The sequence below is a fragment of the Zosterops lateralis genome, assembly GCF_965231275.1.
Source record: "Zosterops lateralis genome assembly, chromosome: 2".
NCBI classification, from domain to species: domain Eukaryota; kingdom Metazoa; phylum Chordata; class Aves; order Passeriformes; family Zosteropidae; genus Zosterops; species Zosterops lateralis.
The window spans coordinates 20,562,449-20,580,294 of NC_139763.1; the positions used below are offsets into that span (position 1 = coordinate 20,562,449).

The 17,846-nt window shown below is 37.3% G+C and overlaps 1 protein-coding gene across 6 annotated transcripts in view; it reads left to right on the forward strand.

The window, feature by feature from the left end:
• Positions 1-17,720, forward strand: part of MID1 (midline 1) — a 241,068-nt gene extending 223,348 nt beyond the window's left edge. For 5 of the 6 annotated variants that reach the window (XM_083855460.1, XM_083855463.1, XM_083855461.1 and 2 more), the window contains exons 7-10: positions 1,093-1,236; positions 9,577-9,738; positions 11,727-11,934; positions 13,483-17,719. In XM_083855460.1, coding sequence (XP_083711586.1) covers positions 1,093-1,236; positions 9,577-9,738; positions 11,727-11,934; positions 13,483-13,831 — 863 coding nt within the window. In that variant the 3' untranslated portion in view covers positions 13,832-17,719. Of the gene's footprint in view, positions 1-1,092; positions 1,237-9,576; positions 9,739-11,726; positions 11,935-13,482 lie in introns of all 6 variants that reach the window. The other variant, XM_083855465.1, reaches the window with a different exon arrangement.
• The last annotated feature ends 126 nt before the right edge of the window (positions 17,721-17,846 follow it).

A 17,846-nucleotide genomic window follows, 5' to 3' on the forward strand; every position in this document is an offset into this window, starting at 1 on the left:
CAGCTGGGAGAAACACTATTAAAGCACAAGGATTTGTGATTTTTCTTTTCATGATGTGGCTTGTAGGAAAGATGATTTGGAATGAAGCTCCCACTGAGACAAGCCCGCAGGAAGATGACTCAGTGTTTCAAAGAGAGACTCATTGCTTTGTTTTTTAGGTGTTTGGCTTTTTAAAGATTGCAAACAAGAAAATTTAGACTCCAGTAATTTGTTTCAAGTTTCACTTCTTTAAATAGGTCTTTAAAACAAAACTCATGTGTTAATCTGGGAAAAAAGTGTGTATCTTGCTATACAAAGATCTTGCTTGTTGATTAGAAAAAAAAGACAGACAGAGGGCTCCTGGGTGACTATTTGCTTATAATATTCATACAGTCGTTTTGTTATGATAACAACTCTTTTTTAGTGCTGAAAAATCTGAATTTTATAACCAGCGGGAATTGTATCTTTCTGTATGTATCTGTCTATATATATCTATATTAGAAACGATAACTAGGAGATCAATACAAATGGAGAAAGGAGAAAATTGAGCTTGAAAGTATGGGTGTTGGGAGCTTCCCCAAAATTACATTTTTTAAAACCTGTTGCTAATGAATGACAGGTCATAGTGCAGCCTAGAGGGGGCCAGGAAGGATGCACCACCACACCACCACTTATGGCAATCTCTGGTAACAAAGGCTGTGCAAACACTGTTTTCAAGTCAACAGTGAAGAGTGTTGACCCTCCCTCTTGATACGCATCAATGAAATTTTGATAAGTTTGGTGAAATGATCAGAACAATCTTAGAAAAAGTAACTTATCATTGTAGCCATTTTATGTGACTACTGATACATCACTTGTTCTATGGCATCTGAAACTAAAGCTACTTTAATAAAAAATCTTTCAAAATCTGGAGTTCCTAGGTGGTTATGCTGTTATTATGTATTCCTTCTTGACAGTTAATTGACAATAAAAATTAGTACTGGAATTAGGGAAGAGTTATTGATTAGTCTGTTGGATGATGTCTCTACAATCTCCTACATCAACTACATCCCCTAATCTCAGGAGAATGGGGAAATACTTCACTGATTGTGCCTCCTGTGTTGTATCTCACAGCTCCCAACCCACCCACCATTCGAGAAGAGCTCTGTACAGCCTCTTATGATACCATTACTGTCCACTGGACCTCAGATGATGAGTTCAGCGTGGTCTCGTATGAGCTCCAGTACACCATCTTCACTGGACAAGCCAACGTTGTTAGTGAGTATAAAACTTCTCTTTTCTTGTTATTCCGTTATGGTTTCTATATAAACTGAGTGTCTTTAAAGATAAATATACTCCTATGTCAGGAGCAAAATGAAAAAAATATTTTCTAGAAAGGTTTAAAGCCAAAAAATTTAATCCAAACCAATAATGACTTTAAAAGGGTTTGAAATTCAGAATTAATTGAGTCAGAATTTCTTGTGTCTTTTCTGGCAGTGCCATGTATTGGGAACTTTCAAAGACTAAACCCATCACAAGTATTTTCTATATTAACAAGACTTCTCTTTTGTGTCTCAAGTCCCTTTTTGCAGATGTAGCAAGTTCAAAGACCTCAGTTCATTTCTCTGCACTAGTCAGGCAGTGTGCACATGGGAGCCTGTGTTCAACTGGCCATTAGTTAGAACTGCAGCCCCATTGCCATTTATATAAACTTGGCATCTGGACCTTTGTCTGAAAAACAGATCAAGTCCTTCCCTCTGATTTTTATTGTCTTCAAGGCTACAAAGCATAGATCTCAGTGAACTACAGGCTAAGTTAGAAAACATCAGTAAAACAACAATTTGTATGGTAACTTGGTTTTAGTTAAAATGAGATTAACAAATATTGTATATTTTTTATTATAGCACATTTTTATGAGTACACTCTATGTTTTGAATCTGTGACTTTCTTTAATGACTAAATTTACTTAATAAGATTTTTTGATTGCATTATTGTTAAGTAACTACTCCTCACAGAAAAAGAAAAAAAATATATATTGTCTAATCTTTGGTCAGGAAGTCAACATTTCTGGATTCAGTGTTCTGCAGTCATTGGGGTAATAGACTATGAATTTGGAGAGGTCATTCAACTTCTTCCTGGTCCCTGTATATTTAATGGGAATACAACTAGCTGACACATTCTTTTTTTTAATTAAACAAGGATTCTGAAATGAGCCAAATTGATCAAAATGTGGAGTTTGTTCAAGTCAACATGTATGTAGATAGGGAACTCATTGCCATAGAGGGTTAGTGGGTTTTTGAGTTCAAGAGATGCCTGGACATATTGTGCAAGAAAAATACACAGAGAGCAATGAAGTGCAGTGAAGTGGCTCTGGAAGTCCCAGAGCTGTAAGCTGTTGATGTCTGGGAGAGCAAGGTGAGAAATCATCAGTGTGTGCTTTCCCTGCTCCTTGAAACCTTCCTACGCCCTCATCTTTCCCCACCATCAAATACCCTGACCATGCAGTGAGATAGATAGGATTAGTTGTGAGACAGGGCAGAAATGTTTTTCTTCTTGAAAAATTTTTTGTAAGAAGAAAATTTGTTGAGATACTTTGATGAAAGTCAGTGCTATGGGAATGTTTACATGCTTTATGTCAGTGGAAAAATAGTATGGTCTATGCCACCTTTGAGTACTGAGCCAAATTCTCCCACTGACTCCTCTGTTACTGTGGCACCTCATCTTCTCCATCACTGAGCAGGAGTTATTTTCCAAGTCATCTGAAAGGACATCTGAGGATTCATGTGCTGGCATCTTATTACCTTTTTAAAGTAGCATACTATGAATGTATTATAGTATTCAGGACTGACTGAAAAAAGAAGACAGATTATTGAAAATTTGATGAATGTTTTGTCAAAACCTCCATTTAGTATTTCCCTTTGGAGTCTGATTTTGAAGACTACACTGCAAAATTTAAGGCTGTTGGAAAGACCAAATAAACTTCAACACATGCCTCTACATCTGAGCAAGCTGAATAATACAAAAAATCTAATAGTAATTTTACAAAAATTGAAGGAAGGTAGATAAGGAAGGAAAAAATTCCCTGATTAATCACTACCAAGCAGAGAGGACTTAATGATAAACCAGTCTGTTGCTTGTTTTCTAGTCCATTTTTATTTGTGGCTTTATGCTGGCAGCAGCAAAAGGTGTGCCATTTCCACTGCACTGGGATGTGGGATTTTACTCCTTGCTTACTAGTGAATAAATAACGAGGTATTTCTATTTTAGGCTGTACTGTAGGTTTCCCATGTGGAGGTGAAAGCTTTGATCTGCAAAACATTTATCAATAAGTCTGCTTTTAGGGATGCAATATAATTTTCAAGCATAGCAGGCATATTACCACTTTCCAACAATAGGTAATTAAAACTTTGAAGAGAAAACAAATTAACACTGTAAGGAACTTTATTTTGAAAACACTCCAAAGACCTTAAATGAAAATAGAAAGAAATGAAAGAATGGTGCACTTTTTTAGTGGGTTTTTTAGGGGGTTTATTTTTTTTTTGTTTGGGTTTTTGTTTTTGGGGATTTTTTTTTCATAGAGCTAGTTCTTATGCAAATATCTTGGTTTAGTTGAAAGCTATAATGTTAACCCAAGTTAAATATATGCATGTATAAGCATATGTGAAAGGTCTTTCTAAATGTTGTAACGTTTTTTTAAAAATCTCATTATTTAATATGGACATGAACACCTCCGGTGTTGATCTTCCTGCCAACATGCTACAAATCTGCCTGGGTTTCTAAAATGTGAGACACTCCCAGGTCATTCCAAATTACACTGGTACTGAAGATTTGCCCACCAACATCACAGAATCATAGGATCACCTAGGTTGGAAAAGACTTCTGAGATCATTGAGTCCATCCATTAACTTAACACTCTCAAGTCCACCACTAAAACATGGACCTAAATGTCACATCCACATGACTTTTGAATACCTCCGGGAATGGTAACACCACCACTTCCCTGGAGAGTCTGTTCCAATGCTTGACTAGCCTTTCCATGAAGAAATTTTTCCTAATATTCAATCTAAACCTCCCCTGGTACAACTTGAGATCATTTCTTCTTGCCCTGTCAATCTCATCCTTATTTTACTCAGAGCACTGCTTGGATGTTTATTCACTTTGTTACATTATATCATTGATCCTGCAGAAGGATTTCACATCACACTCGTAAGAAATGGCTTTCCTTGGCTGTTCTTAGAGTATCACAATGTACCTTGGTAGTGTTGAACACAGAGAGCTACTCTTATTGCAAGTGGCATTAGTTGGTGCTGCACTACAGCTTTCATGTTTTGATGAACTCAAGATAGGTTTGTAGTTGGTTTTTTTTAAATCCTGTTTTAGACTTTGGTTTAGCAAAAATTTCTTCCTATTTATGGCATATGTGTGCTGTTGCACGTAACTGTATTTTTATTTCTCTGTCACTTCCCATAAATTTCCATTGTGTTGCATGTAGCAGATAATGTAAACAGGCTCATAGATTGACTTCAGTCCTGTGGTTTTTTAGCTATGAATTAGTCACCAGGGAGTAGCTTGAGTACTGCATTAAACCAACAAGCTTTTTCCCTTGAGACAATAGGAATCACTTTGCATACATACCCACCTACCGTGCTAATGGAGGCTGCTATTTTGGAATTCGTTTCTTAAACCACATAGCCAGCCTGACTGCACTTTCCACTCACAGAACATTTCCCCCACCAGAGGCATATATCATCCAGAGATTGCTAAGAATTCGGTAACAAAAACAAGCCGTACTATGTTTTTTTAGTATATTTTCTATCCAACATAATCAACTATATTCTTTTTTATTAACTGAAAAATTGGAAAGTTAACATTTGATGGCCAAGGTCCAAATAGAGTATTTCATTTGAATCCTATTTCATACAGGAAAGATTATTTCCAAATGTGGCCAAACTTCTTGGCTATTGAATGCTTGGCAGACCTGCTCTGTGCATAAGAGCAATAGGGAACTTTAGATTAAGTAGGCTTTTACTAAAGCAGTTGTTCTCAGAGTTATACCGTTTGTACATTTGCATTTCTGAGAGGCAGCTAATCACCTGCAATCTGAATATGGTAAAAGCTTTTAAAATTACTTTGTCACTAGAGAACTAACATGCATTATAATTTCATTATCCCATTTCAATAGATTTCCAAGTATTCATTCCTTTTTTAACATCATGGATTTGTTATAGTGTGTTTCAGGATGGTTCAAATTTTTCTCTAGCTCTGATACAAGGTTCTTCAGGAAAAATACATCTCTCCCTTCTTGACAAAAAACAGTAAATCATTCTCTCTTACCTGGAAAAGAAATCAAGGTTAATTTGTTATGTAGTCTAATTTCTAAAAAATCATACTGTCAAGGATACAGTGTACTACCGTCAGGACCTTTTCACTGTTATAGGACTTCTCTTTCTTTGAGAGATGATAAAAGCTTTTGGAAGGACCTAAGACAGTTAGGAACCCAAGCTTCCATGAAAAACAAAGAATTTATGATTCACCAATTATTTTTTTAATATTCTAGACTTTGCCTTTTTCTGGAAGTTTTATTTTGATAAAAACAGATTCCTTATAGTCTTCAGACTTCTACTAGAGATTTTAGTGGGAATTTTTAATGGCACAAAACCAAATTTGGGATAAAACCCAGGAAAACTTCTGCATCTTTAAAAGTATAAAAAGAGTGTATTAAAAAAAAATCTATGTGTTTTGCAGAAATCCTGCATGTATTATTTTTTTCAGATGGGGATGAAGAGTGGAGGTGAAGAGCTATCTGTTACTTTCACCTACCTTATTTGCTCTACCAATTTGAATTGGTAATAATTTATTTAAATAAAACATTTTACAGTAATTAAAATACTCAAGAGATTAAATAACCTTCCCATGACTTTTGTGCTCCTTTTCCAGTTTCCAAGAGAACATATTTTATTAAAATCTATCGGTGTAAATTTTAAGAGTATTTACACCTTGGGATTTTTCCCATCTGTTTTTTAAAGTGCATCGACAGCCAACACCAGGGAAATAGCTTTCCAAATTATTACCTCCAGACTCTGAGAAACTTGTTTTGAAAACATCCTGTACGGACATCACTGTGCTCACTGCACCATTCCAGGAAGTAATTTAAATTCTCTTCCTTTTTGTAAGCTACAGTTTTAAAATACGTTGTTTTACCATCTGCATAACCCTGTAAAACGCCCTGGGTTTTTGAAACAAGAAACCTGAATGTAGCCTGGATTAGGAGTGGGTACAATAGGAGACCCTTGGCTCCTGCTGTTGCACCAGTGAGGAGATGTGTACTTTTCCACTTCACCTGCTGCCACCGGGAGGGAACTGAGAGGGCAAACACTTCCCCTGGATGCCTGTGTGATCAGGCTGCTTGTTCATTTCCCTGAACTTCCTTAATCATATTCTTTTGTATTCAGAGAAGAAAGGCTGTCCTGACAGGGCATAACTGGAGACAAATTCCTTTGATGCAGTGACAAATTATTCTTTCATACATAAAAGCTTAACTTGGCACCACTAATAAGTATTCTCCCTTTTGAAGGAGTTTGGGCTTGTAGTTTGGCATCATCAATACTTCATTCCCAGGATTTTTGAATCAAAGTACAATTTAAAACCTGTTATTCAAGAGCTTACAGTCAGAAAGTACAAGAACATATCATTGAGCCCCTTGGTGCATAGGCAAAAGCTGAGCTTGCAAGAGACAACAAGGTTTGTCAAGCAAAGTAACCAGCATTTATTGCACATCAGTAATCTGGGATGCCTAAGATAGGAAGGACAAAAAAGAGAGATCTAAGATGTATTCCATCATCAACGGGGATAAAGCTTTCCTCTAAAGCATAAATCAGGTCAAACAGGAGGTTTCTGACTCTCTCTATTGACTGTGCAGAGAGTTTAGGGTAGGTAAGGTCTTTGGCGATTATTGGGTATGCATAAATAATCCAGATACCCAGGAGGAGGGGATGAACTCAAGAGGAGACTCGTAACAATACAACAGTACCTTTACTGTCCTTTATATACTTATTTAGATCAAAGTTTTTATACTTTGTTAAGAGCAATCAGCCTCTGGAGGATATCATAAAAAGTGTAATGCAAGTCTTAAAAATGTGCACATTAGAGAGTTGTAGTGAATATTACAAAACTAGTTTCAAGATGAGTTAGCAAAACTCTGGGCATTTCTGTGTCTGCATAATGGTCAGTTTATATATGGCTTATACATACCACAGGACTTTGCTTTCAAAGTGTGGTTGTGGTTGGAGAAGACACTTCTAGGACCATTGTCTGTATCCATCCCACTTACTGTCATATGTTATTTGGTATCCCATCAGATGCATCTTACTTAAAAATTCCTTGATCATATCAAATTCCTTTTCAAACCAGTGATTAATTTTGTTTTATTTTAACATACTTTAATTTATTTTTCAATAGCACCTATGAGTCCAGTAAGGGAGGGTCTCAATGCAAAATCGATGTGGTAGTTAAGGTACAGAAATGTGCGTTTAATATCTGTGGCAAATTGGGAAAAGATGAGATTTCCTCTGAGTAGTCAGTGAAATATTTTATGTCAGGAAGCTGCTTCCTTATTTTCTTTCCTCCTCATAGGAAACCCATTCACACACAGCCTAAAAAAAATAAATATAATTTCGTGTGTATGGCTCAGTGAGAGAAGACATGGACAGATGTTGCTTTAAGCAGTTCACCACAAGTGCTGGGCCCAGTTGGGGTTACCATGGGGTATAAAGTAGGATTTTTTTCTTCATGAGAAAGGCAGATAATTGTTCTATACAAGCATATCTGTGTGTATATATATACACACATATATAAAATCTACAGATGGGTGACTCATCTCAATACATTTTAGATACCTGAAATTAGAGACCTTACCTATGCTGATCACCTAGGCTTCCTCTGTGGACAAGGAAAGAGAGGCATTTGTGGTTGGTAGGGTGTTCACAACTGGGGAAGTGAAAGAAACTACTTACTGATTTCTGCCTTTCCTCAGACTCCAGAAAAATAGGTTATGTATTGTGGCATTAGGAGGCAAGATAGTATGAATCCAACCTGAAACTGTGCCACAATTACCCATTTGCACAGCAGGACGAATCTATGTTCTGCCTCTCAAAAATGCTTTTTAATGCTAGAGAATTTTGAGACACAAGCTTCATAATACTTAGACTGAAATTTGGAAATTAAATTCTGTTTCTAATGATCTTTTATTATGAAAAGCACATATCACATTGGGAAGGAATCTCAGAGCATGGCCACAAATTGTCTATGAATCTGCATACCTGTATCACTGTTCTAGGTTTTTGTAACCAGTAACCTTTAAATTTTATGTTACATAAAGTTTTCATATTGTCTGATATGCAGAGCTGAGTTACTACTGAGTTCTAAAAGATTGTCTTAATAAGTGGTTTGCTGGTAGAACACTAGTTAAAAGCTGAAAGCTGTCTGTAAATAACAAGAGCTTCCAGAATGTGTTCTATGACCAGTGAAGACAGAGGCCAAGAAGTCTTTCAGGTTCCTAATCCAGTCAAGCCTTTCTTTGTTAAGTTTTCCAGCCTTACATATGTGCACACATGCATACACTTCCACTTGCATCTATCTATTTCTGTCTGTATAACCATATAAAATGTTGCAAATAGATATACTCTTCATAAATGTTAAAACTTTCTTTATGTAAACATCTACAATAAGAGGCTGGAGAATCCATTAGGCCAGAAGCTATTCCAAATATACAGTGATGGAACTGTATGTATGGTGATTGACTGCCACTGCATTTATATCACAGTAGGAAAAACTTATGTAGATTTAAAAGTCCATTTTTAATAGGATATTTTCCTGTTTTGTTTATGATACTGGTGCTCCCTTATTTTACTTACTTCCTGTGTATTATTCTTCTGTGGTAGGCATCAAATATAAACCAAATATAAAGTGAAAAAGGTTTATAAATGGAAAATTTTCCAGCTCTTTCTCAGCTGGCATCTCAGCATGAGGACATAAATCAAAAAGTTGCATCCATTAATTTTACTGGCTTAGATTACTTTCTGGCAAAGTCTGAAGTACAAGAGCCAAAGGTTTCCCTGAAGCCCATGCTCTACCCTGTTTGGCCTCCCATGACTTGCTTCAGGTTCTGAAGAATGCATACCTGGGGACTGTCAGCAAAGGTGCCTCCCCAGCCCTCCTGGCTTTACTACTTATATTCGTTTTCTGAGGTTTAAACTGAGTTCATTAATCCAAACATTAGATTGATGGGATCTCCATAATCCTCCAGTTCTTCAGCAATAAAGAATGCCTTGTGCTGAGATATGAAAAATCTCAGACTGCTAGTGTCTCCCCTGAGCCATTTCCTAAATGCCCATTTTTTATGGTTTACTTCACATAGCAAGAATTTAAAAGGTACGTTGGCTGTGGGTTGATAAAATGAATTAGTGGCTTTAAGTAGTGGCTCAGTAAATGTAACAACACTTTAAAAGGCACAGAAGCAAAGTTCATATTGGTCTTTGGGTGCCTGAGAATGCTCTAAATGTCCCTCTGTTACAAGGTGTTTTGTGTGTTATGACTGATGTGCTCTGTTCAAAATTGCAGGTTTATGCAACTCCGCCGACAGCTGGATGATTGTTCCTAACATCAAACAAAACCACTACACAGTGCACGGGCTGCAGAGTGGCACAAAGTACATCTTCATTGTCAAGGCCATTAATCAGGCTGGCAGCCGGAGCAGCGAGCCTGGCAAGCTCAAGACAAACAGTGAGTAACAGAGATCAGGATGCACAAAGTCTTCTCCTTTCTGGCCTTCCTTTTTAGGTCTCATCTTTGGAAGATACAAGAGGACAGAGAAGTTCAACTCTTTTAAAGTGCTCTCCAAAATGAGAGCCACATATTATTTAACATAATTCAAGATTGCTTGAGTCTTCTCTAGTGCGGAAAATATGTTGAGTTTTATTTGAGAGATACATGTGTAGTTTGGTCATTGGAAATATCACTTAGGAACGAAGCCATCATATGTGAAATGGTTAAAAATACTCTTTTGTGGTTTTGTTTTAATATCCTCTCTATTTTTTTTCCTCTACAAAGCAAAACCTTTTCTTATGTTTGCAGTAAAACATTTTATTTTTGTGTTCATAAGATAATTGCTAGTCTAATTTTATCCTCCAAAATTATGTGTTTTTTAGGACATTGGAAAACTTCTTAGCTTCAACGCCCTCATTTTTTATGGAGTTCAGCAAGGTGATAGACTAGTCAGAGATCCCACTTCAAAAAAACAATGGTTACTCAAATTATTAGCAGATGTAGAATAGCAATTTTAAGACTAGTTTTCAGCTGGTTTCTTCCTCTTGCCCCAGGTAATCCTTCAGTCATGTAGTCATCATGGGTAGCTCTGAGGGCTGGAAAGGAAACATTGGGATATGTGCATCTTCTGAAACCTGCTTATTATAGGGGAAGGTGCTTGAAGTGGGGCGATACTGAACAGTGCAAGAAGGAGTCTGAATAGAATGGCATGTACGCCTTCCTGATTTCCTCCTGTTTGCTATTAACCAGACACAATTTAATCCAGAGAGACATCCTTCAGATACTGCTCCAGCACACAAAGGCTACTAAGGAGTGAGAAAGGCAGGTAGGAGGTTATTTTACTGCTATCAGGCAGTAAGAAGTAGTCCCCAAATACTTTCCAATGGGTTAATTCTATATTTGGTCATAATACATAGCTAAATGCACATTGCAAAAGTAGATAACCCTGAACAGTCTGCATCTTATTTTTAAGTACATGTGCCAGTGCCTCACACAGGCTTCATGAGAGATCTAATTTAAATTTTCTGTGCATGCAATCAAATCTTCTGATTACATGTTTTTCCGCTTGATATGAAAGACAGTAAGAAAAGTTCTTTGCTGGACCACTCATGGAGTTGCACTTTTCTAGTTGTCTCTTGGTGGATCATTCTGCATTCTGACACAAAGAGCAAGCCTGTCAGAATTGTGGTGGGCTTTATATATCTACAAGGTTTGGTTTACCAAAAAGCTTCCTGTTATTGTCTACAAACCTTGTACTGCAGCCGAAGATATTTGCCAAGAGCAACAGCCTGAGTAATGTTATTGCACCATATTATTTGGACTAAGTTACAGTTCACTTCCTTCCTTTTAATGCACAGTATCCAGCACCACATGGGCATCCTTCCAAAGCAATCCTGAATTGTTGACTGTGCTTCTTACAAATAAAGCTGTCAGTGAACAAAGAGAAAAGTCTAGTGCTTCTTATTTTCTAACTCATTTTGTGGGATTTGAAATCATACTTTTTGTAGGAATGATGAAGATGTTATTATGGAGCTTTATCCCTAGAGAATTAATAGAACACAAGTTATTCTAAATCTAATATGCTGTGAAAAAAGCAACCCTCAGACCTTTATTAGCATGTATATTGGTTTCAATTACATGCAAGAATTAGAGTATTCTGGTTACCTCTAGGTCAGAGATAATGGACGTGATGATTATGCAGGGCTCTTTTCAAGGATTATCGACACAGGGAAGTCAGTGCACAATGAAGTTGACAGTAAACTGACAATGCAATGGAAACTAGCTATTGCAGGGAGCAGGAAAGGTTAGTCTGTTTCAAGAACGCTTGAGAGGAGGAAATTAATATGGTTATGTAATCTTGCAGGCTTAGATATTTGCTAATCCATTCTCCTTTTAAAAATCAAAGCCAAACCATTCTTTTGTCATCTTTGTCTCTGCATCTCTAGGTCAGCCTTTTAAACTGGACCCCAAATCTGCTCATAGAAAATTGAAAGTGTCTCATGATAACTTGACAGTGGAACGGGATGAAACATCATCCAAAAAGAGTCACACACCAGAGAGATTCACCAGCCAAGGGAGCTATGGAGTGGCTGGCAACGTGTTCATCGACAGCGGGCGGCATTACTGGGAAGTGGTTATAAGCGGGAGTACGTGGTATGTATCCGAAAATGAATGTGAAAAGAAACACTAGTTCCCACCACACAGGTGCTAGCACAATTTCTCTGGTAAAGACCGATAGCAGAGACATCAGGAACAGTATGAACAGGCTAGGCGTATATTTTCAAATAGTTTGTCAGATGAGTTTCCCAATCTCCAGCACCTTTGGACTCCAGAAATAAATCTGTCAGATTATGCATCTTTGTATTTTGCAGCCTTTGCAAGACTTTTACTCCACAGCTGGGGTTGGTTGTTTTTTTCAACCCACATACAGTATATTTCAAGTTTTTTTTAATTGGAGGGATCAAAAAGTTTCATCTTGTTTACACAGAGATAACTTTGTAAATGTGATCACTTCTCTACTAAATGTAAAAGATATTCTGTCCTTCACTATGAAAAAAATAAATAAAACTGAGGACAACTTGATCATCCAGTTTAACCGGGGCAGAGGTCAGATTTGCTTTTGGGAAGGGGACATGAAGCAGCAGCGCTGTAGGTCTGTGCCCCAGGGAATGAAGCAAGAGGCAGGAAAGGGAAGACTGTTTTCCTTCACTTCTGAATGATCCTCTGTGTCATACAGGGCTGTATTTCAGAGGGCCTTTAGTCAATGGAAGAGATGTTATCCTTTGGTATTCAAAGACATCATGATGAAAGTTAATGGAGTGGAAAAATCAGTAGGGTCTTCAGGTATTTCCCACTGTCTCAAAGAAGTAAAATGCTGTTTGTCTGTGCCAGTGCTAAGGAATGGGAAAAAAATCTTTTGGCACATTAATCTCTGTTGGTTGAAAATCCAACAAATACTGCAGTGTCTCAAGAACATGAGGAACTTTTAAATTTCTGTTATATATGACAAATCAGGTATTTTTCCTCAGTATCCATTAATGAGAACATTTTCACAATCCTTCTGCCCTGCACATCTTGCCATAATGGCTTGCAGAGCAAATGTCTTCACCTACAGTTGCTTAACTTGGCCTGAAACCCAGTCTCAAAAATGTTCATTTGAATCTGAAAGCCACACCAACATCTGCCAAAGCATATTTGAAAATAACAAAATGGTGGGGGGGCAGGAGGGAGGATGTTTAATGTGTTCTTTGATGTTTACTCGTGCATTCCTTCTTCAGTGCCATGTATTAAAGGAGCAAGGAGAGATCGGATTAGCTGACAGATAGCAGTGTATTTTAAAATCAATTAATTCCTCTGTATTCATCTGTTGGAAATTGAAAGGTCCAGTGATTTAAACTGTGTTGCTGAGCACTCAACAATCTTCCTTTTCAATACCAGAGGCAAGCCCTCAAAAAAATTGCCATAGCCACCAAACTACAAATAATACTGTTTCCCTGACCTCTCAGACCCAAAAGAGAGACAAGGAAAACTATTAATTAAGCCTGTACAGATGTTGTGGTGAAACGTCATTTAATTAGAGCTTAACTCAGAGGAGTAAGAGGCCTGCACATTCCAGCGAGTCCTCTGGGCTAACATTTAACTTCATGAGAGACAAAATGGCAGGAAGCATTTGTTTCCTTGAGATGTTCTTTTGTTTTGCAGGTATGCTATTGGTATTTCCTACAAGTCAGCACCGAAGCACGAGTGGATTGGAAAGAACTCTGCCTCCTGGGTGCTTTGCCGCTGCAATAATACGTGGGTGGTGAGGCACAACAGCAAAGAAATCCCCATCGAGCCTGCACCTCACCTCCGTCGGGTCGGGATTTTGCTGGACTACGACAACGGCTCCCTTGCCTTTTATGATGCTTTGAACTCCCTACACCTTTACACTTTTGACATTACATTTGGCCAGCCAGTGTGCCCCACATTCACAGTGTGGAATAAATGTTTGACCATTATAACTGGTTTACCTATCCCAGACCACCTAGACTCCTCCGAGCAGCTCGCGTGACTGCTAGAAGCCAAAAGGTAGGGTGACACATCTTCCCAGGGTGCCCACACGGTGCCACCAGGAGCTTACCCGGAGCTGGCGGATCCATGTGGCATCCCAGGCAATGCTGTCGAATTTGGGCAAAACTGACAAGGAGAGAAAATCTCTTCCTGTGCATTTTGTACTGAAGGACAAGAAGTGGCTTTAATAATATCTTAGAAGTTTGGGGGGTTTTTTTCTGTTGTTTTTTTGTTGTTGTTGTTTTTTTGTTTTTTTTTCTTTTTTTATAGTTGGTTTTGTTTGGTTGGTTTTGTATTTCATCTCTTACAGGAAGATTTATAAATTATTTATGAAAATAGGAAGAAAAAAAGAGAAAAGTGAAAGCCTAGTATGGACACCTGGGAAATGACTTCTTGTTGTTTTGGGGGAGTTTTTTTGCACATTGGTGGTCCTGTTAATTAAAGTTTCATCAGCCTTTTGAATAATTTTATTTTACAGTGGATAATAACAGCAAATTGGAAAGATGAAAACTGCATAATGGACAAGTCGGTATACTGCAGGTTTTACCTGTATGAGCATTAGTGGTCTCATTACCAGCCTTGTTGAGTGCGAGATCTCCCAATTTCTATTTTGCACATGGGGATGTGCAAACCAAAAGAACAAAAATAAGCAAGTGAGGAAGTGAAGCTTGCCAACACAGAAAAGAATAAAGTTTAATTTACTTCTGTTCACAGGACAGTGCTCTCTCAGTTCATAAAAAACATATGGAATATCTCCAAGAAATGTGAGTGGATAAATCATCTGGTGATTTATTTTATTGATGGCAATATTCCCATCTACCGGTGCTTCGCTTTTGTCTTTGGGAAACATTATAGAATCACTGAGGATGTGGAAGACCAATACCATCTCTGAGCATCAGAAACACTGGAGGAGAACAGCCAATCCAAGGTCTGACTGTAGACTAATTTGATAGAGCACGGCATCATTTAAGGATTGATTGTAATAGAAGATGTCACGGTTCTGATGGTAGACATGTGAATGCTTATTGCTGATTTTACAAGGTTCAACATAGCAAGCCCAGCCAACAACTCGGAAGTGAGACATGCACCACTTTACCATTGATTTAAAATTAAATACAAATGTTTCATTGTCATACACTGTGTAGTGTCTATAACAAAGCAAGGAAATCTGTTTTACATGTGCTGTATGGAGAAACATTGCAGCTGGAGTTTGCTCAATAGTTATCATTGTCCTAGGCTGTTTGGGAAAGCACAGTTCACTTTGTGAATGAAAAGTAAAGAGCAAGCTCTCAGCAGCAGTAGAAATCTGCATAGGGAGACCCTGTGTTCATCCTGGTGTTGGTAGAAGAGTTTCAGTGAAGGCAATAGAGGTTGTATGTACTTTATCTCAGAGCTGAATCGGGTGCATTTTCTTTTTCTTTCCCTTTACAGATAGAAGCTTTTTGTAATTATTTCAATACATATGTATAAATGATCATTTTGGGAGATGCTTGAGGCATATGACAACTTTAAAGAATGGTTTTCCTACAGTGTGTTGTTGTTACTATGCAAGTCGTGAAAATCTGCCTGTGTAGAGAAAAGATAAATTGAATATCAGCTTTAAAGATTTGCTCAGTAATTTAAAACCATGCTTTAGGTGTCTTTTGAAAAAGATGCCTTAATGCACTTTGTTCAGTAATGGGTCCAAAATAAAATGGCCCCAAGCTCAGCTTCAGATTTTTTAAATACTGATTCTCCAGGTACAAAGCTCTACTACAGTTTGCCTTATGATTATATCAAAAATTTATGAACAGGATGAGGTGAATACGTACATGCCCATTTGTTTGTTGGGGGATTTTTAAAATAGAAAATAAATGCCTTTCCATGTTTCTTTGATTTCCCTTAACATGCCCTGCTAACTGCTGAATTAAATGAAGAAAAATCTGGCAGTACATTGCTGATATCATTGCTTTCAGCTGGGCAACATCCCATAGTGCACAGGTAGGAGCCACTGATCTTTCCTGAGTAGACATAAAAAGGCAAAGTGCGTACCTATAGAGAACCTCAGTGTTTATCTTAGTGTCATTAATAATCAAGAAATGTATACCCTCAAAAATGAAAATGTAAATCAGTCCCCAAACATCACATTTTAAAATTGAGTAAAATGTTACTGGTACAATCTGATATACAATGCCCAGATGATCTGGCCTGGGGTGTTTGGGAACTAGCTGGATGGTATGAAAATGAGTTGACAGAAGATGTCTGATGCAAAGCAATGATAACAGGACGCATGAAGAAAGGACTTTTAATCTAGGGTTATTGCCAAGTTTCTGCCTAAAAGCAAAGAGTGAATTACCAAAGTACATGTAGCAAGGCTGTGTATCTTCTCTTTTGCAAGAAATATTAGATCTAGAAGCTGATTTCAGTAGTGGATAAATTGAAAGCACTGCTCAGTGTTTGGTTATACAATGTTGGCAGAGATTGAGCTGGATGGAAATAATACCATGAATTCGGAGAGGTCCCAAATGATTTCACATATTTTCATTGTAAAGATAGAGCATGAGTCTAAAGACAGATTGTGGTTTTGGCCAAAGGAAAAAAGATGGTCTGTTATCTACAGACCTTGCTGTATCATCTTTATTTTAACACAGAATACTTCATTTGGAGCTAAGCCACATTTCTCCAATGTCCTATTTACTCAGTCAGTACTCTTTGTGCATAAATATTTGTGTATATATGTACACATATGTATGGGTATACACACACCAGCAAATGCACAAATATAGAGTGTAATTTGTGTATACACACATGTATGTATATACACATACCAAGTGGCAGCAATTAGTCAGGTGTTCCTTTTTAGCTCATTTCTTGGACAATTTCATATTGTGTATGACAATAAGGAAACAAATTTGCTATGAACAGTATTCTTCTGGACATTTTTTAACAAACAAATTCTGTTTATTTTACAATATTTGATTCAATGCCTGATTAATCAATAAAAACTTCCATTTTGAAAATGTAGCTTCTGTGGTCTGTGGCATTTTGCATGGTCCATAGTAATGAATTGAAATGTGGGGGAGAAGTAATCCTTGTATAAAAATAAAACATGGTACTTTAATGTAGCATGCAGTCTTAGATGAGGAGTTTTCCCTTTTTTTTTTTTTGAAAGTTTTGTGACAAGGAATGAGGTGGCACTGTATAGTGCTCTGTTTAACAAATGCAGATTTTTGAGGAATAGTCTGCTGAGATGCAAGTAATGAAAATGGTAGATAAAGCCTGTGTATAATGATTGTTTCAAAAGTGTACTTAAAACCCATTTTGGGGTTCAGCAGAATTAGGGCAAACAATAACACGATCTCTTCAGAAGATAGTAGCAGCTCAGAGTAGTGTTGAGCTTGAGAAAAAGGAAGGGTGGAGACTATTTTTCTCTGAGACCAGGTAAGATTTTCCATGTGTTTGACTTTTATGTGTTAATGTACACCTAATAGAGAAAAAAAATCATTCTGAAATGGGCTATATGTCATAAATTATTTAGTAGACTGTCTCCAGTCCACTGTATTTTCCCATTCTTGGCTTTCAGAAAGCAATAAAGTTGCTGCTTTTTCTGCCATTAGTTTATTTTTTATCGGTTTTGGGTATCCCATTTTTCAATTGCTCAACAAAGACTCTCAGTGAGCAGAGGGTCCCAAGGGTAGGAAGCATAAAAATCTCTCAGGCCTGGGTACACTGTGAAAGGCAGGAAATCTGCAAGTACAGGTGAAAACACATTCTTCATTATTTAATGAACAGCAGAGTGCATCATCTGTTTTAGTCCTGTGTCTTAATTGAAAACACTATATTCTTTAGAAATATAGTATATATTTCTAATATATATTAGAAAACACAACAGGACACTATTGAGAGCACAAATTAAAATGTCAGCTCATTACCCAGTTCATTTTGAGATCACCAGCATTTATAGCACCATGAAGGACTGTGGGAGGTTCCATTAAAATATTATTTAATAACACAGTAAATATTTCTTTTTTTAATTA